This window comes from Cavia porcellus, unplaced genomic scaffold (assembly GCF_034190915.1).
Source record: "Cavia porcellus strain 051 isolate PalLab524CR breed Dunkin Hartley unplaced genomic scaffold, mCavPor4.1 scaffold_2, whole genome shotgun sequence".
Lineage (NCBI taxonomy): Eukaryota > Metazoa > Chordata > Mammalia > Rodentia > Caviidae > Cavia > Cavia porcellus.
Window position 1 is genome coordinate 54753378 of NW_026947485.1, and position 21520 is coordinate 54774897.

General features: G+C 35.8%; 1 protein-coding gene across 2 annotated transcripts in view; it reads left to right on the forward strand.

The window, feature by feature from the left end:
- The first annotated feature begins 9261 nt into the window (after positions 1–9261).
- Positions 9262–21520, forward strand: part of Vwde (von Willebrand factor D and EGF domains) — a 72936-nt gene continuing 60677 nt past the window's right edge. For both annotated transcript variants that reach the window (XM_063242079.1, XM_063242083.1), the window contains exons 1-6: positions 9262–9674; positions 10998–11182; positions 14709–14940; positions 17889–17954; positions 19273–19520; positions 20171–20260. In XM_063242079.1, coding sequence (XP_063098149.1) covers positions 9608–9674; positions 10998–11182; positions 14709–14940; positions 17889–17954; positions 19273–19520; positions 20171–20260 — 888 coding nt within the window. In that variant the 5' untranslated portion in view covers positions 9262–9607. The remainder of the gene's footprint in view (positions 9675–10997; positions 11183–14708; positions 14941–17888; positions 17955–19272; positions 19521–20170; positions 20261–21520) is intronic.

Consider the following 21520-nt stretch of genomic DNA (forward strand, 5'->3'; position numbering starts at 1 on the left):
GCACTATTGTTATACTGCATTGATAGGAAGTAATGACAAGAAAAATTCTACATGTTCAATGCAGACCATTTTATTTTCTTTTTCTGGTGCAAAGGATGGAACTCAAGGCCTTGTGCATGTTAGACAAGTGTTCTACCCACTAAGCTATGATCCCACTGCTCTTCATATTTTTTGATCTGGTACTGGTTGAATTCATAGATGTGAAATTCACAGATATAAAAGGTCAGTTGTATTTAATTTTATAATCAAATAATTTCTGAGGAGTTTTTACTTAGGCAAAGTAATACAAGCTGAGAACACATGTGACACTCAGATTCTTTCTTTGTTTCTTTCTTTTTATTTCTTTTAGGGAGGTTTAAGACAATGTTACTATACAGTTCAGCCTGGCCCTGAATCCACTATGCAGCACAAGTTGGCCCCAAATGCCCAGCAGTCTTCCTGCCTCAGCCTCCTGAGTGCTGGGATTATAGGCATGTACCATCATGCCCATGCTCTTTTCTTCATTAAAAGAAATTTATTTGAAAAACAGAATGGAAGTTCCAAAATCACTAATATATACATCCACACAAAGACATGCACTCAGATATTCAGAATTATTCATAAAGATAAAAAGGTAGAAACACTCAAAATTATCATCAGACTGAACAGATAAAAGAATGTGATTTACTCATAAAATTAAATATCATTTATCAATAAAGAGGAATAAAGTACTGATAAATCTATAACATAATCCCAAAAAGTGACAGAAGCCAGTGAGTTAGGTTCATATCACTGTTACAGTATAACCTGAGATAATTTAGAAGGCGGAAAGTTTTACTTTGGTTCATGGTTTCAGAAGTTTTGGTTCATGGTCACTTAATCCTGTTGCTTTGGTCCATTAGCACATACATCACATGACAGGATTGTGAAGTAGAAAAGCTATTCACCTCATGCAAGTCAGAAAACCACCAAGGATGATGGAGTTGGGTCCCATAGCCATGCTCCTAGTGGACTAACTTTCTTCCTCTGGGGTCTATTTTCTAAGTTATTTTCCTCCTTAGCAATTCCATAGCTTGGGACCAAGCCTTCAACAAATGGGTCCTGAGAGGATGATCAAGATACAAATCATAATAGCAAATCACGAAAGAACAGATATGATTGCACTTATATATAATATGAAAAAAATAAGTGTATAATGACAGAAAGTAGACATATTGTTGCCCTGGATTGGAGGCTGGAATGGAGAATGACTGTAAATTGGCATTAGATTTTGTTTTAGAGTGATGGAAATGTCCTAAAATTAAATGGTGGGGAAGTTGTAAATATGCTAAAATTCATTGCAAATACAGGTGAATTTTATTTTATATAAACCACATCTCAATAAAGCTATTTTGAAAGTGAGTTTGCATATTCTAAAATAGCTGGTGCATTTCAAATTGAAGTAAGTTGAGTGCTTGCCACAAAATAAATTGAATGAACTCAGTGAGTTCTTTAGTTAATTTATTTCCAGGTACAAACTGTACATTACAATAAAAGTATGATTTTGAAGGTTAAAATGCTTTGTGATTTAGAAAAGTAAATTGTATAAATTATATAAACAAAGCCATAAATGTCACATAGTTTTACCACCTGCTGCAATGTTTCATTTAAGGCTTGCACAACAGTCTAAATAGTATTCAAATGTGGCCATAACATTTACTAGACAGACTCTTTAATTTCAAAGGCATTTTATAATGTATACTTGAGATACAGTGTTACTTTATGTATGCAGACATCTGTTGAAAGAGAAAATAGTTAATGTTTTAACTTCAAAGAAACAGTAATATACCCATCTTGTGATTGAATCACATTGTGGAAAATATTAAGCAAATTAATTTCTGTATTAATCATTTTAAAAGTTGCTCATATTGAATAAAGATGTCAGTAATTGAACTTTAAAAAAGTATTTATTGAATTTTCTACAAAAATATCTGGCAGTACTGTTTAGCTTTCCACTTTTAATTATTCAGATTTTATACTTAACAGTTTATAGCAATCATATAGTGTATTTCCCTCATTTTTTCTGGTTAGAGAGCAATGCAGCATAGGAAGATCTCCTCTTGATAAATAAAATTTATATCTTAACTTTTAAGTTAGCTATGTACAAACAACTAATGTGTCTCTGGTAAACAGCTGAGGTTTTTAAAGCCCCACTGCAGTACACTGAATAATGGTCCCCACCTAACGATCTGTCAGCTCCTAATCCAGCAATTTATGAATAAAGTATTTTACACAGTAAAAGGACTTCAAAGTTAGAGGTGATTAAGTTAAGGATCTTGCAATGGAAGGATTATCCTGGATTAACTGATGCATGCCATGCTATCCCGGCTGTCTTTGTGAGAGGGTCAGAGTCAGGAAAAAGTGTAAGAACTGCAGTGGAGGTTAAAGGGGAATGGAGATGCTACTCTGCTGACTTTAAGTAGACGGAAAAGGCTTTAAGTGAAAGAATATAAGAGATGTCAGCCAGCTGGAAAAGGCAAAGAAATGCTCTCTTTCCCTTGAACCTACAAAAAGAATGCACACAACTTGATCTTAACTCAGTAAAACTGATTTCAGCCACTTCTATTCAATACAGTACAGTACTGAAAGTCATACTCTAAGAAAACAGACATAAAATGTGCCCAAATCAAAAAGGAAGGTGTAAAACTGTGTTTGTAGATGGCATGATTTTTGTAGAAAATCCTAAAATCACATACATACACACATGAAACTTTTTATAACCAACAAATTCTATAGTTTTTGCAAGATATAAAAACAACACACAAAACTCAATTACATTTTTGTACACTAATAATGAATTACCCTAAACAGAAATCAGAAAGAATAATCTCACAAAAGCATCAAAAGATCAAAATTAAATAAGTTTAACCAAAAGAAATGAAATATCTATAGTTTTAAAACTATAAAGCATTGGTGAAAAAATTGAAGGCATGAATAAATGAAAAACTATCACACGTTCACAAGATTGGGGGAAATCAACGTTGTTAATGTATATACTATTGAAATTGATTCACAGATTTATGTAATTGTTATCAAAATTCCAACCAATCATGAAATTAATATAGAACCACAAAAATCCCCAATAACCAAAGAACTCTTGAGCAACAGTGACAAAGCTGTAGGCACATTTCAAAATATATGATAAAGTTATAGTAATCAAAGCAATATGAGATTGGCACAAAAACAGCCATAAAGAGAAAGGGAACACAATAGAAAGCCCAGAAATAAATCCAGCCATTTACAATCAATTGTTATTTGATAAAGTTCCCAAAACCACACAAAAAGAAAAACATAATCTTTGAATAAATAGTTTTGGGAAAACTGGATATCAACACAGAAAAACAAAATTGGATCGTTATCTCCCATGATAGACAAAAACCCAAAATGGGTGAAAGACTTAAATATGAGTTTAAATTTGAAATTCAAAATGATTAGAAGAAAACGTAAATGTAAACTTATTTTTCCGTGTATATATTTGATATGTGCAGCATAATGCTTTATACACATAAAGCCCTTGAAGATTATTGGTAAAAATATAAATGGTATGGCCACTATAAAAAATAATTTTGAAGTTCTCAATTAAACTGCCATATCATTTAGTTATTCCACTGATGGATATATATCAAAAGGCAATAAAATTACTATTGGGAGGAAATGTCTGTACCCCTATGTTTATTGAAGCTTTACTCACATGTGACATTAATTTATGTTCACGGATGGATGAATGAGAAAAAAATATTATGTGCACACGCACATTTACACACACAAGTGGAATATTCTTAAAGAGAAGAAAAATCTTGTAATTTATGAAACAAAGGTGAACCTAGATGAGATTATCCTAAGTAAGAGGAATCAAGCACAAAAAAGAAAGTGCTCATGAATTTACTTATATTCAGAATCTAAAAGTTATCTGGATTCACAGAAGCAGAAGGCAGAACGGTGGTTTCCAGGAACTGTGTGAAGGGCCAGGTATAAGGACATAAAATTTTGATTAAGCAAGATGAATTAAACTCTGGAAATCTAATGCACAGTATGTTGATTATAGTTAATAACATTTTATTTTGTACTTTAAATATGCTAAGAGAGTGTATCTTAAATATTCCTACTATAAGGAAACTTTATGAAGAGATAGATGTTAATGCACTTGATTGTAAGGTATATATATACAATGTGTATCTGTCTCAAAACATCATGCTGTGTACTTTAGGATAAATAATGTTTTATTTGCCAATAATACCTCATTAGAGAAATGGAAAAAGAAAAACAAATAACAGAAAAATATAATAAAATATAAAATAAATGAGACAAAATTAACAATGTGAGAAAGTTTTTCATACTTCTGACCACCAGAAATGTAAGATTGTAAAATGAGAAAACCAAGTTCCGATTATGTGTTGCTTTACAGCACACATTTGTAGTAATTTGTAAAAATAGTAATTGAAGTCTAACAGGGTTTGAAAAATTAGAAAACATCATCTAGAATACTTGAATTATGAGTGCTTTTTATATTTAATTTATAAAATAATATATCCCAAATTAATGGAGATATTTTTGATGGATTATTGCTTTAATTAGAGTATAACAAAATTGGAATCAAAGTCTCATCTCATCTAGTAGGAACACTGAGTGCTATTCTCTAAAAATACTTCTTTTACGTCCATTCCTGCCAGGGATAGAGAAGTCAGCAAGAGCCCTGCCTGCTGCCCTTTCTACACTGCTGTAGAAGACACAAGAAGCAAGAATATAGATTGAACACTGTACTTGCTTTAGTTACTAACAGAAAATAAGAACTGGTCACACAGCACACACCTATAATCTCAGCACTCTGGGTCGCTGAGCCAGGACGATCACAAGTTAGAGCCTGGCCTGGACAGTTAAGACTCGGTATCAGAATGTCAATAAATAATGTGTAGAGCATGGAGTAAAAGACCCAAATTCAATTCTCAGGATAAAGACAGACAGATGATAGACAGTCAGACAAACAGAAAGATAGATTAGATTGGTGATAGACAGATAGACAGACAGACAGACAGACAGGAAATAAATGGTATAATCTTAAGTGATGACCTAGAATAAAGACCCAATTTAAACAGTGCATTTGATAGGTGAAACTCACTGAGACCTGCAGGATAAGCAACTAAGCCCGCCAGAGGCAGTAGTGTATTTGCTTTATTTTGGAAAGTGGCATTTGTCAGGTGAGCTGGGGACAGGGCCTGGGAAGGAGAAAAGATGAGTATTTAAATTTGAAGCGCTGGGCAGGCGCCAGGTGTCACCGGTGGCTTTGTACTATTGGTACTTTCACCGTTTATCACAGGGAGGCGTGGTGCAGAGCCCTGGCGTTACTCCCTTCAGCTCATCTTGGCTGCCCTTGGCAGAGGTGTGGCGCTGCGCGGTTACCCACGCGGAGGAAAGCGGGGACGCAGTGTTCTGCAGGGGCCCGCGGGTCCTGGCCGTGAACTGGGCCAGCACGGCAGCACCAGGTGCTCCTAGACTTTCTTCTTCCTCCACAAGGCAGAGCACGAATGACAACAGAAGGGAGCAGGCCTCTCCCGGTGGAATCCTCCTCATTAACCCGCAAGCCAGGGGAGCAGCGGCTTCCTGCCCCACCCAACCCTCACCCCGTTCAACCCTAACAAGCAGCAAGCTCAGAAGCGTCTATTGCTCAATATCACCCGCAACAGGGAAAACTAACGGAGGAACCAAGTTTAAAGGAATTTTCGAAGGAAAACTAAATGAGTTATTCACTTTAATTCTTCTTTTAAATATTATGATTTTCCTATAATTCAAGAAGAAGATAGATACATCATGAGTAAAATGTAGTGCAGATTTGAGAGCATGTCTTTTTCAGTTATGAATCTATTTTCTTCTTTAATATATTTAAATAAAACTGATTCCCTATTCATTCAGCTTTTTCTCATTAATTTGTAGAAAATTCAAATAAGAAGCTGTTTGAAATGCAAGAAAAGAAAAGAAGGAATAGGGGAAACAGTTTATGCATGAAAATTAAGGACAGGACATATTTGGTAAATTTTATTTGTTGGGCTTCAATATCAGTGAATCATACCTCTGCTCCTCCAGCAGCTATTTTCAGTTAGAATCTCTGTAACTAACCACAATAAAAGTAATCAGCTATGATATTTCAGTCTGTCTTACATGACATCATTTTCCTTTAAAACACTGAGTATACTTGCTGATTCTTGTAACTGTGCAAATGATCTAACCATACTTTTCCTTACTGCTTTTTGATTAACTGGCTTTTGTGGCCAGACAACTGGTCTATTTCCCTCCTAACAAATTATTATAGACAGCTTAGTTAGGTAGAAATATCACAGGCAGTCAGACAGGACTAGGCTGGAGGTGCATCTGTTGAGGGTCAGGTCTCAAGATGGAGACACGGTGAACGGGTTGGGGATTGTGCTCACCTTGACCAAAGAAGTCTAGGCAGCTGTGGGTCACCTCACACCCTCATTTGTCTCTTGCTAGAAAAGTCCTTGTTCTTTCCAGGTGCACTTGCTAGCTGACTTGCTTCCTCATTGGATCACTGTTACCTCAGCTGCTAGACTTCTAATCTTACTGGTTGATCACAGTTTTGTCCCATGTTGTGCCCACCTCATGATTTTGTACCCACCTCAGAATTTTGTACCACCTGCAATTTTGCTCTACAAAATTTCTTCTGCAAAGTGGGGTCTGCAGTTACCACTTTTCGTGTCTTCTGCTATTTCTCAGGAGCTGTATCTCTCTTTTTCAATAAATATTTCCTACTCTTAACCTTTGTTGTTCCTTAAAATTTATTCTGTTTTGGGGAACACATAGTTGGTGTCTGATATCTGGCAAGGTGGGAGTATCAAAATGACCATAGTATTTAAGTATAAATTATGATGATATTTTATTTTTCCTTACCAATGGTAATAATTTACATCGTTTATATTTTCTACTGGTGTTACACACTATCTTTTAATGGTAAACAACAAAGAAACAAATTCAAACTCACTAAACTCAATTTAATACACTATGTATTAGGATTTTTTCATGGAACTTCACAGCAGGAAGTATAAGTAATCCTCCAAAGAGTCCAGAGCCATAGAGTAGAAAACCACGAAGAAGTTAATCTCCTCCTTCCTGTCTGTCTCTGTTTTTATGTCTAGCTTTCTCTGTGTCTCTCCAAATCCCTATGCATGTGGGTGGTTTCCTGTTTCTCAGCTACTCTCACGTGGTTCTCCCTTCCCTTCCCCACTTCTGCCCTCTTCCTCTCTCCTCTCCTTGTCTTCTCCTCCCCTCCCTTTCCTTCTTCTCCTCTCCTCATCTTCTTCTCTCTGCAGTTCAGCATTCCTTGTTCTGCCACAGTCAGAGCCAAGTATGGCTTGGTTTCTGCTTCCGCGTGCACTTGTGTGTAGCTCAAATAAACACACACAAGGGAATCTCTTGTCCCACTGGGGTTGGCACTGCTGCCAGGATGGCTTCAGAAAGAAGCAAGAGCAGTCTCATTTAGCAACACTTAGGAAGAATTTGTGTAATGTAACGGTATATTTTTCATTCAGCTCCAAATGATGCAGTACACTGTAATAAAATAATACTGAGGAATAGCACACCTTTGTAATAAAGAGGTAAGGAAAAGGTTTAATTACATAGCTTTTATCCCTTATGTTCATAACAGGAAACTATTATATTCAGTCACAATAGCTACCCTGGACCAGACGTTATACCAAGAGCATCTCTCTCTCTCTCTCTCTCTCTCTCTCTCTCTCTCTCTCTCTCTCTGTCTCTCTCTGTCTCTGTCTCTCTGTCTCTGTCTCTGTCTCTCTCCCCCTTAAGCCCAGTCTACTCCTCACATGAACAACACACATACAGTTGTGATTATTAAACTCTATAGGATATTACCATTGGTTGAGGGGGTGAATGTGCTGCTCAAAGTTTCAAACAGCCAGAAAACAGTTGCAGATGAAGGAGTGAAGCCAGGGTCCTGTGGGCTTAGCCACTGTGCTCTGGGCCATTCTGCCCTCTGAAGTTGGTACTTGGACCATTAAGGCTCATGTTACTTTTTAAATGAAACTGTAACACCTGAACTGCTTTATTTTCTAAGGAAATCATCATTTGAAATTTTCTCCTGAAAAGTTTGCTTTCCATCCAAGCTACCTGTATTGTATTTAGCAGTGACTTCACGTCTTCCCACAGACATTCTTACTTACCTCCAGCAACATGTCCTGAAGTTGACAAACGCTGTCAGTCTCTTTAATGAGGGTATGTTGATGTTTTTCTTCTTTTCAGAAATAATAAATGTAACAAAAAATCACACCGTACAAAAATTCCTGATTAATCTTACCAGATACACGGTAGAACACTATTTTTATTACTTTTTGGGTTTTTTAAATAGTCCTGTGTCTAGTACATTCTTGGAGATCAAAACCAGTTTAAATTTTCCATTGAGAGCTTAAAAATTCTTGTTTTTAGTTTCTTTTTCCCTTCCTAATTCAGCTTATATGATGAAAAATTGGTTTTTGGTATAAGTGCATTATAAATTCATAGACTGGTCATTGTAAATTGAAAACTTCAAGGAAATATATGAAATAAACTAAGTTAGATACATGATACTATCTTTCAAGAAAGTATGAAAGTTTGTATTTCTATAGCTACTGCTAGACGAGTTACAAAGGTGTGCTACATGATTAAAACTGTTATTTTTTCTGGAATTCACAAATATACTGAGAAAACTGATGTTTACTTTTCTGCTTCGGCTTAATGAATACTATATAAGTTGAAACGAAGGTTATATACATACATACATACATATATATATATATATATATATATATATTAACAAATCTCTAAGTTTTCATCTTGCCCACATGAAATTGTTCATCCACATTTAGACTTTAATATGAAGATTGCCTAGCCAGTCCTTCAAAAAAATATTTCACTTCGATCTTAAAAAATGGGGCAGCCTTGTAGGATGTCAAAGGGATCTGGAAACAACTTTTGTTCAGCACTGAGAATTTCTTTTCCATAAGGGTTAATACTTTCAGTTTTTGAGACAGGTTTTAAGCTTTTGAGTGGTAATTTATTTTCAAATAATTAATACGCATTAACAATTTAAAAATAAGACATAATTTGGGAACCCCCTGTCTTCACCACCATGAGTAGTCTGAGCCCAGAACCTGTAACTTGTACAGACAAAATTGTGGTCTGAGCCATAGCGGGCGCTAGGTGCCCCACACTGCCCTCTGCTGGCAGCTGACTCCTCTCCCAAGGGTTCACCTAGGAGACCTTAGGTCGCCGGAGCATCTGGGAAGCTGCTCACTTGCGCAGCAACTCTGAATCCCTGGGCCCTGGGGTCGGGGCTGCTGCCCCTTCCAAGAGAAAGTCGCAGGCATTATCTTACTGCAGGTCCTTCAGAGCAATTTCTGAGGTCACCACGCTGCAGCTGCACGCCTGCCCCGGCCGTGGGGACGCAGGGTGGCGCCCTGGGCGGCGGAGGGGTGCAGGGAACGGGGACGCTGACTCCGTGGTGAGGGGCGGGGCAGGAGGGGTGGAGTCTCGGGGTCCCCGCGGAGGCTGAGACCCGGGTGGACTCCAGTGCACTGCAGCAGCAGCGATGCCCGGCGGAGCCTGGCCCTGGGCCCTGGCGCTGATGCTCCTGGCCCCGGGCAGAGCTCAGCCAGGTAAGTCGCGGCTTCTCCGGGGGCCACGAGGTTTGTTCCCCACAAATCTCCTCCGAGTCCTGCGCTGTCTTTGCAAGGTCGCTTCCTGCTGTGCTGCTCTGCACTTCTGTTTTGCGCGCTGATGGCTGCAGCCTTCTCTCCTCTCAGACCTTGGGTGCTGTGTTTTCCTGTTTTCTGCTGGTATCCTGAGCTTAGCATCCCTGTTAATCTGCAGTCCGACGCCTTTGCTGAACATGCCAAGTATCCTAGAGGCAAGTGGACCTCAATTATCCGAAGAGTTAGATTGCAAGTTAAATGATTTCCACCCCCACCCTCGGAAATAATTAATCTGAGAATACTATATTCTTACAGTGAGTCACTAAGTTACATTTTATGTGTGATTTTTAAAAAATGACTTGTAAATGTTTGTAGTAGATATTGTTTACCTTCTGTGTGTGGAGTTGGTGTGTTGGTACACCTGCATAACACGTGTTAATTCCATTTTCATCCCTCTTCTTCCTTTCTCCACCTGAAATGTTTCATATTATCTTTTAAAATCAGATTTCCTAAAGTACAAGAGATCTTTACGGAAAGATGACTCTGTCCCACTTGTTTAACACAAAGAAAATAGATTCCTTGAAAGTAACTCAGAACTCTTCTTGTTTCTTCTTTAAACCTTCTCCTCTCTACTCCCTTGCTTTTCCCACGGTTCATCATAAAGGGAACTCCAATATGGGGGCAGGGAGGGGAGGGGAGGGGAGGGGAGGGGAGGGGAGGGGAGGGAAAGATGGAGGGAGACAGGAACTAGACTAACAACTTATATTCTTTCCAGCACCAAAAAGGCAGGAAACTTTATGTGAAGGCACTTTATGAGTTACCAAAATGAGACCAACCTTAAAAGATTAGTTCGGTTTGCTGCATTCCAGGATCTGGCAAAGATAGGATTAGAGTTGGAGAATGTGTTTTCCTGGGCTGAAAACTCCAGGAGGATTAACTCAAATCTGGAGGACTTAGGCCCAAGGAGAATCACTGCAAGGCCTGAATTTGAGGTGATCAAAATATGTTCTAACTCAAGTTAGAACAATCAGCTCTATTGCCTTGTTAAAATAAAATGAAAATAAAGGTCTAAAAGTCCCTCAAAAATGCATTCTGAAGGGTATTGTTGAGCTGTTTAGTGTGTCCACGGAAAGTGCAGGCTCAGCCACCCGTGATTTTTGAGAGATTTAAGACAGTTCACACAGGTTTCCTATACTATTGTGGTTTATTTCTTCTGTTTTTGTTTTGGAAATCAATTTTACCTGAGAACTGAACACATCACATCAACACACCTGTTTTTCTATGTAGCCCAGGAGTGCTCTCCCGGGGGCCACCAGATTCTTCAAAATCCTTACCGAAGTGTCCATTTCGACTCCCGGCAACTCCAGCAGGCCGATGCTCAAGACCTCATCTGTGACCACTCTCTTCCCCGCGGGTGGTATCGATTCCTCATCTTTGATCAACCTGCGGAGATGCCAACCAAATGTGTTGAGGTACGTGAGCTCACTGAAAACTGCATGTGGCTTCCCTTCCATGCTTTTTTATATAACGACTGAGTCTTACAGTGGACTTATTTTCACATAGGCTTCATTATGTATAGGTTGACTTAATTCAAAAGAATATTCCTGTCCAATAATATTACTAATAACAGCAGTTAATGTTGTGCCTCATCCAGTCCATAGTGTTTCTACCCATAATAGCTTATGTAATTTTGACAACTCTGTCAGTCTATCAGTCATTATTTCCGTCAAACAGCACAGAGCACATACCTTCTTAGGAATAATCCCCCTAGAGTTACCCAGCTAGCACATAAAAGAACCAAGTATCAAATATAAAAAATTACTCTCCAGGGCTTCACCATAAATAACCTGCAAACAATAAATGCTATGTATTTTTGTGCTTCAGTTGTTGGCAGTTGCTAGCTGCCTGCTCTTGTGGGCTCCCCTGCCAAGGCGTCTGCGGGCAGAGCACCCCCTAATGGAAGACTGAAGAGAACGTAGCCTGGCTGTGAAATCTCCAAGTATTTCCTGGCCCCAATTCGCAAGCAGTGCACTGACAGCAAATTCAGTTATCTGACCTCATCCTGCTGAGGCTTTTTCCCTAACCCCACAATCTGTGCATCCAACATACTTTAGTTTTTATTGTTTGTGAACAGACAAGCATTTTGTTTTTGAGCACACCAGGCTGAATTTTGTCTATTTTTGAACTTTCATATATGGAATCACATTCGATGTACAAGAAGAACAAACACAAAACCTGATTTCTTGGATATTGCTCAGCTAGCTTAGATTCCTTACCAACGTCCTCCTTGAGTTTCCATTGAGAGTTCTACTTCTCTGAGTGACAATTTTTGGATTCAGATTTCCTCAAATTCATTAATAGTTCCCATTCAGGTGATAAGACTTTCAGGAATAGCCTTCATCTCTTTATGACCTTTCAGTTCAACTCCCGTTATGGGACTACATCTCATGCTATAAAAGCAGGACAAAGTCTAAATTTCATAAAAGCTGAAATCCTTTACCTCACTGTCTTCAGTATCAAGATGATAAAGACATACGTTTTGTGATTCATACATTTTCTGCACTAGGGAACATTATCAATTGTAAATTCATTTGATCTTTCTAAGGCTTTGAGGTAGCCAGTGTTACTGTACAGATGAAGACAGTGGCCAAGCGTGAGTCTCATGGCCAGTGATTACTGGGCAGCTTCCCTGTCTCTTTCTCATAAGCTGCGTCTCTCTCAGCTGTCTGGTCTCCCCAAAGTCCAGACTTCAGGAGAGTTCAGCTGTGATACCTGGCTAACACAGGAGCTGCGATAGTCCAGAAATAGGCCAGTGCACCCTGCCAGGTTATTAGAAGTGCTCATCCTCACCTAAGCATTTATTTTCTGTAATCATACACTGTATCAGGTATGATTTCATTCCTGAAGGTCATGGTTTTTTAACCTGGAAGGCCCGCAGATACCATTTAACACTTGGAGGGAGACTGTGTCATACGGGTTAGTTCTTAACAGATTTCTTTTCCTCATCATTACCCACATTGTGTGAATTAGGCAGAAACAGAAATGATTTTCATTTTTAATATTAACTTAAAAATTCAGAGAAAAGCTCACACTTTAATAGTTGATTTTATTTTATGTCATTAGGGCTGTCTTTTTTATTTGTCACTTTTGTCACGTTTTGCTTGCAAAACCCTGAAAATTAATAAAGGATCAAGGTTTAAAAAATAAAGTTCAGGAAAGTTGCAGGTAATTCATTATATTCTTAAACATTTGTGTTCTTTTTCTTTGGTAAAATGAGCTACAGTTGATGTAGAAGCTCACACAAACTTAAATGAAGGTGAAAGGCTTTCTGTCTCTTTTCCTGGCTGTCCGGTGAGACTTGTCCTACTGTTCCCGTGGAAAAGTGTTTCTTGGCCCTGACCCCACCCCACCCCTTCTGGAACCAAGAATTTAGGGCACCAAAATGGAGAATCAATGTAATTTTCTTTTTTACTACAGGATAATACAGGTCTAATTAAATAAATTTCTGCTTGGAATGTTTAACACATTAGCAGTATAGAAAACTTAAAAAAATAAAGGACAGGAATAGAACATTTACTAATAGTTCATACATTTGGCATAATTATAATTAATGTTTTGCTATTATTTCTTTTTTCTTATGTTTTGTTAATATGCTTTTTTTCCAGTTACAGTTACAGCACTAGCATGTTCCTGAATTACAAGGCCTTTCTAAATCATTTTTGAAAATATTATTTTGCAGTAAATAAATATGCCATATTTATTAAGTGACTGCCTTGTGTGTGCAAATTCAGAATTTTGATATGAGTAATTCTGAATTAACAAATATACATATTCTGATTAATAGAATTTTAGTATTTAGCAAGATTGATTTTTGTAAGGTTAGTGAAACTTAATGTCTTTTTGAGCTTTTATAGAAGTTATATAAAACAATACAAAATTTTAATTCCTATTCTAATAGAAAATGCCTTTTTCAGTACTGAATATTCTTACCTGAATTTCTTTTGTAAATAATATTTTTTTACTCTTAGAGTTTTTGACTGGATAATGACATAATGAAAATGAAATTAATAAATATAATGATATAGCAATAAATAAATTAGCATACTAAATATAACATCACTTACAAAATTTACTCCTTATCTAACTCGTATTTATTTTATACTCCAAAATTATTTTTTAATCATATCTATTAATCTTTTTTGTGATATTTTCATTTGTTTTTAAATATAAAAATAGCAAGACTAAGAATTATAATATGGTTTAGAAACACTGAGCCACAATACTGTCAGGGCAACACAATTACAAACATTATCACATTTACATATTTCCATAGCACCTTGAGGTGAATGCTTTAACTATCTAATATAAAAGAAAAGGATGTTGAGCCTTCTCCAAGATCACACATTTAATAAATTCTGCCCAGCTATCTACTCTTTAAAAAATTTTTCTGTTTAACTCCATTTTTTAACTGGAACTGACTTTCATAATAGACTTCAGATATGCTTTTAACTTCATTATCTTCCAAATTATTAATTGTTTCATCACCTGATTTTGAACAGTCTTTGCATTCACATGTTTTTTGCTATATCTTGACATATTCATTAATTTCTTACATAAAGTATTTCCAGAAATTTGGTCAAAAATTTTTAAATCAGTTTGTCTTTGTGCTATAAGTATGAAAGATAAATTTTCCTTATCTTGTTTTACAGCAAATCATCTATTTTAGTAATTTATCATATGTCAAATTTCTCTAGTTTATAATAAAATGTAACAAATAGGATAAAAGTACTTACACTGAATAACATTGTTTTAAAATTGTGAGATACTTTTAAATTATGTATATGTTAAATTTACTGTTCTTTTATGGTATAAGCTTAAAGATTTTATAATGACTAGTACTTTTGTGTTCTAAAGATTGTTTTGAAGAAAATGCAAAGTTGATTTTTCTATGTGAAGATATAGTTCATTTTCAACTTTTGTGTTCTATGATGCAAAAAGATGAACCACTGTGGAACTCAGGCCCCCATCTGGCTGTCTCTAAGAGCTTCAGAAACTCTGCCTCCTGCTGGGGAGACCAAGCATCTGACAGCTTGTGCCACCTGGCAGTTTTTGTTTAGCCCTAAGAAAGACTGCTGTCTCTTTCAAATCCCAGTGCCTGTGAGAAACTGTGGGAGTTTTTTCGTGTACTTTCTACAACCCACTCAGGGATGTATGGGCTACTGTGCAGAAGGTAAGAAAATATTGGTGATACACATGAACTGCCATTCATGGAACTCTGTGCTATTCTCTGGATAGGTTGTATTGAGTTAATGCAAATCTCAGTAAGAGATTAATCTAACACTGTTGGCCCATTGAAGCCAGATTTTCAGTTTAAATTGCCAGTATTTGCTTGGGATTCTTTTTTGTGGGGTGGGGTAGTGTCTCACTATACGGGTTACACTGTCCTTGAATTTATTTATTTATTTCCTTTTTTTTTTTTTTTTTTTGCGGTACCAGGGATCAAACTCAGGACCTTGCGCTTGCCAGGCAGGCGCTTATGCCACTGAGCTAAATCCCCAGCCCTGGCCCTGAATCTATTACAAAGCCCTGGCTGGCCTCAAATTTGCAGCTACTCTCCTGCTTCAGCTTCCTGAGTGCTGGGATTATAGGCATCCACTATTACATCCAGTCTATAAGTTCTTATAGTGCTCAAAAATATGTACTGATATAAAACAGATTTCTCATAGCTTTCTCATTACATACTATGATTGCATCAAAAGTTCTTTGGTTTCCTCTATACTCTTTGTCTCTTTTATTAAAAGATGAAAGATGATGAACAAAAATCTGGATTTTATTTCATCTTTTACTCACTGAAATGAACAAAATGAATGTGTATCCTGTGCCCTGAATTATTTTGGCTTTTAACCCACTGTTATGAACAAGACAAGTGAGATATCAAACCTTATAAACTTATTTTCTAGTGGAGTATCTCAGAAAATATATATAAATAAACTGGCTGGACATGGTGACACATGCCTGTAGTTGCAGCACTCAGGAGGCTGAGGCAGGGTGACCGCCTCCGATTTGAGAACAGTCCCGGCTACACATCAAGATTCTGTCTCAAAATAACAAAACAATGAAAAATAAACTGGATGTAATTCTCAATAAAATAAATATATGAATCCCTACTATCAAAGAATGAAATAAGTATCCATGAGTCCTTACTATATAAATACATTAGAGAAATAGAGGAAAATAATCAAACTATGCTGAACTATGACTAGGAACTCTTTGAAAGTAGACAGTATGCCCTTTATGTTAGAGTGCTGTGATACATTGTTGTCAAAAAGACTGTGCTTGTCTACAGTGTTTAGTGAAATAAATCTTCCAACTCCTCAGCTGCAGGAGACTCAAAACAGAAACTATATAATGACATTATTGTTTGTTTATTTGTTTTGGCTTGGACTGTTTAGACAACTCAAAATCTATGTAGGAGACTCAAATCGTGTCGTAGATTGTTGTTATCGAATGAGGCAAACCTTTAATTCAGCAAACAGTAATTATTGTATCCGTAACACTTAAAACATTTTCATTATTAAGCCAGTAACCTCCAAACTAACCAACCACAAAGCACGGATAACAGCAAAACAAATACAGCAGTTATTTAGTTCTTAGAGTAGTTAAAGTAAAACTTTAAAACTGGGGCAGAACTCCATGGTAGAGGGCTTGCCTAACATGTGTAAAGCCCTGGGTTCAATCCCCATCATCACACACATGCATATACAAATCTGTTGTTTGGAATTTTAATAATTTAATTGGGCGTAATAAATGTCAAATCTTAAAAAATAATGCTTTTCATAGCTAGGAAATTTGAACCAGCATTGATAGAAAAAAAATTTAACATATTTAGCGTTTTTATCTCTTAAAAGTTTTATCTTTTAATGTCAGCATAAAGACCATATGTTTTCTCCATGGTTAAGTATTTCTTCCAATTTTATCAATGAAAAGTAACAATTTTAATACTTTAGAAGGTTTGTAACTGTTTTTTGCTTAAAACTGCCAATTCCACTTTGCTTAAAAACCCCAATTCCACTTTTGTTTTTTCAAATGGTTTCTCAATTTGATGCAAATATGTTATTACTGATCAAAAATCTCTAAGAAAATAAGGCATTATGTATTTTACCTCAGATAGAGACTAGTTAAGAAAGATAATGTTCTCAGTCTGATGTGGCTGCACAGGCCTGTCATATATATATATATATATATATATATATAATTTGTATCAGGATAAGCAAATATAATCAATGAAAAAATAAATCCCAGAAATAGCCCAATATCCATAGAGATAACTAATTTTCAACATAGTAATACAGAAATGATATTGTCTGCACATGCATGAAATACAATTCATATGAAAAAGAGGCAACTTTAGTCCATACTTTTCATCAAATCCAAAGGAAACACCTTAAATCCTCTCAATAGTGATATACCAAAATATAAAAGCTAAAAATTACAAAATTTCTAGGAAAACATGTATTATGAAAAACATAAAATTTATACATTCAAATATAAAAGCTCAAATGTAAAACTTTTATAAAGCTAAAATATAAATATCATATTAAAATTGCTCCCCCAAAATACTGAGACAATTATCAAATTCCGAATTAAGGTGCTATAAATATTCATATTTATAAATACTCATGTTTGAGTTTTAGTTTGAAATTTTCAACTCTTTTTCTTTTTGGTATTGGGGATCAAACTCATGACTGCACACTTGCAAAGCAGGCGCTTATGCCATTGAGCTAAATCCCTGGCCCTCAACTTTTTTGCGTAAATACCATAAAGCATGCTTTCTCTGTGATGATAAATGTATTTGTCTATGAAATTTTCAAATTGTCTTTCAGAGTGACTGTACAGTACTACATTTCCATGCTTCATGAGAGTTCTTATTGCTTTGATATTGTCACGTATGTTTCATTATTTAGTGGTGCAGATTCAAATTTAGAACATAGTATATGAAAGCTCTGATTATTTTGAAATACAGGCCCTATTCGCTAAAGAAAACAATTATTACAAAACAGCAACAACAGAATACACAATTAAGAAAGTCTTGGTCCAATATTAAAACATACGTCAGATACATGTATGTTTATATCTCTGTGCCCATTTGAATAAATTTTAAAACTTAACTATTTGCAGCTATTTCTGACACAAAATTACACACATGTGGTCCTGAAGAAATAGAAATAGGAGGTGACTGCATTGGTAAGTATAATATTTTCTTTTAAAATAATGTACTTATAAATTAGTGATTTTCTTTTTAAATAATGTGTATACTTATTAACTAATAATTTCAACTAGTTATTTATATTCTGTGTCTTTGCATATTGAATTATACAAATAAAAGACAGTATTACCACCTGAAATATATAAAAAAATAAAAAGGAATGTTATCATGCTTGAAGAAATATTTCTGAAGTTAACCAAAATACAATAATTAAAGAAAAATGTGAATATTGGTGGGATTTTTCATGACAAAATTTGGTAATTTATCTCAATATTCTTAAAAATCTACATGTATTTGTACTTATATTTATACTTCCAAAAATCCATTTTAGAGAACTATTCAAGGAAATTTGCAAGCAAAATATTTTTCAATAATGTGAAAAGAAAGAATTGTCAAATATACAGGAACAACTGATTTAATACTTCTAATAGGTAAATAGTGACTGAGTATTCAGCAAAAAGCATTAAAATGTAGGTGTACTTTCTGTAGCTTTAGTAGGTATTGATCCATTATTGTGGCTAAAGAAGTTAGATTATACAGTACAGCTCCATTTGGTTTTCCAGGAAGACTGCATGTATATCAAAAATAAACACCAAAGACTTTGTTTTTAAAATTTTTCTCTTTTCAATATATATTTTTCATAATAGGCAGAAATTAAAACTAACTTCTTCTAGAAACTAGTATGATGTATTTACACATTTTTCTTTTAACTCTGATCATTTGCGAAATGAGGCCTGAAAGACTTCCAAAGATTTTTGTTTTATTTTAGTCTCAGAAAATTGAAAAAAATTACTGTTTTTTTACTTGACAATTTATTTAACTGTCAGTGTAGTCACCCAGAATGAGTAGCTCTTCTTGGCTGAAGTTGAGTTGTAAGAGTAAATTATCAAAGTAAAAGACAGTCATTTGCTTTTACACTATAGTGACTTTTTCTTCGTAACAAGAAATAATAATGTACAAAGCTTGAATTTTGTTTCTTTAGTCTTTTAGAAAAGATAATTGCCTAAAAGAAGGTAAATTACTTTTATTTTCAAGAAGCAGATTTCTTCAGAGGCAGACAGCTTGCATCAGTATGACCCTGATAAGCAAAGTTGCTCTGTCAAGCAATACATATAGGTAGATCAAACATGAATGTGTTAATTTGTTGACTGCTGGAAAATAATCATTTTTTTTCTGAACATGTTGCATTTTTCCTTAAGAGAAATACCAGAGTTGTAATCTTCGAGTGTTTTCCTCATAAGCCAATCTTCATTCTTTAAGATCCTCAATTTACAAATTTGCATTTTCTCCCACCAGGACAACTGCTGCCCTCATGGCCGCCTCCACCTCCGGGAAGGCCAGAGATTGTGGTGGAGGTGATCGAGTCCAGGCTTTTCTGTAGGTGTGCCTTTGATGTTTCCCCGTCCAATGCCTCGGTGGGATTTCTCATAACTTGGTCTAGGCTTTCTTCTCAAGAAATCAAAGAAGAGCTGAAACAAGAGACCACAGTTCAGTCATTCTCTCTTTTAGAACTTGATGGCATAAATCTCAGACTTGGCGATAAGGTATGTTACAATGTGGACTATCTTTTATCTTCAATAATGCACTATTTTTTAAACAGGGCAAATTTTGACCTCAGAATATAAAGCATTATGTTTTTTGCACTTTTTTTCCTCCAAGGTAACTGTGCTAGTTCTAGTGATAATTAGATGAATCAGTAATATAGTCTGATTATCCATGAACATCTCCTTTGAGAAATTTACTGATTATCATTGATGAATCTTTGTAACTACATGTCTTTTTTTAGGTTTTAAAAGGATTCCCTTATCTGTAGAAAACTGTGTTTTTCTTTTTTTCAGTGATATCACTTTTATCTATTTTCAAATATGTATTACATAAAAATCTACTATACTTCATGTTAATGTTCAAGTAAGTAACATTTTATAATGATGGAATTTTGTAAAATTTCAGGCAAGTATTTAAAGTCCTTAATTCTTGGGCCTTGGATTCAGTTCAGTGGCTTAAGCACTTGCCTAGTAAGCACAAGGTCATGAGTTTGATCCCTGGTACCAAATAAATAAATAAATAAATAAAACAAAGTGCTTAATTCTTTTATCTGTTGACAGTATCTATCACTAAATTAAGAATTTGAAGACAATGATTTATATGTTTCTCTGTAATTTCATTGGTAACTGTTTGTTAACTGTATTCATAGATATTCTGTAGTGCTTCCGTCTTTTTCTTGGAGAAACCACATGTACAAAGTTTAGCCAGCGAAAGCAGAGAATTTTTTGCAGGCATTAAGGTAGGTACTCAGGGGAAGGGACTACACACTCTGTTCTGAAACCGTTTCAAAACTGTGATCTGTCTCTGATATGCCTGGCGTATGCACAAACTGAATCAGAACGTTGGAACTCAGGAGTCTGTATTTTTGAAGAACACTCCTAATATTTCTAATGTGCAACAAAACTTGAAAACCTCTGCTAATGGACTCAAGTTGGGATATGCAGATGTTCTTTGTTTTATGATAAGGTTACTTCCCAGTAAATTTATCAAAGGTTGAAAGTAGTGTAAGCCACAAATGTATTTAATGCACCTAACCTCCCTAACACTGCAATAGCTTAGCAATTTAGCGTATTGCAGAATGCAGGTCTGTGACTCTTTTGATCACATGACTCTTTCTGGGCTCTGTGGTCCCCTGTCCTGGCCAGCTTCAGGGGAGAGTATATTTGGAATAGCGCAGCCAAACAAAAGATTAAAATTCAAAATTTAAAGTATAGTTTCTACTGAAAGTGTGTTGCTTTTGCATCATCAATAAAATAGAAAATTCAGAATTTAAGTCTTCATAAAAAGAGAACTTGTTTTTTGTTTTGTTTTGTGTTGTTGCTTTTTAAAAATAGAAAAAACAAATCAGGAAAATGCAAAGACTCTATTCTCATAATTCATTCTATTATATAACCAAAAGTTAGCATATCAGTGTTTAGCTTTTGTGCATTTTTGACGGGCAGTACCAGGTTAAGATGTAGAGATGCGACTAAAATTGCTTCAGAGATCTGGGCTTTATGAATTGCATTGTAGCACCATGTCTAAGAGCTAATGAGCTATTTTAACAGGTGAACAAAGGTTACAGGGAATCAGAAGTGATGGAAGGTGCCTGACAATGGAAATATCAAGAGGCAAAACCTGGCAGGCACAGTGCATCAGGGATGTTTTTTTTATTCACAAAACTGGAGTTTGACTTGGACTCATTTGTAGTTTACAGACAAGAAAGGAAAACTGATAGATTATGAGGACAAAACTCAGGATCAAAATAAACCTTTTTTCTAGCTGAAGTCACAGTGAATACACAGTAGGAATCAGGAAACAAAGAATGGACTGCATCATTGGAATAGCCTTCCCACAGTTAAGGCGAAGCAGAGCTCAGATCTTGGGAACTTGGGAACCTTTTGATCTACATTGCTAACTGCTCAGCAGACTACGTCAAGGGCCAGTGGTCATCCCCCAGAAACTGTTCCTCATTAAGCTAATAGAGAGAATAGTCAGTTCTAAGAAACATCTGTTTCCA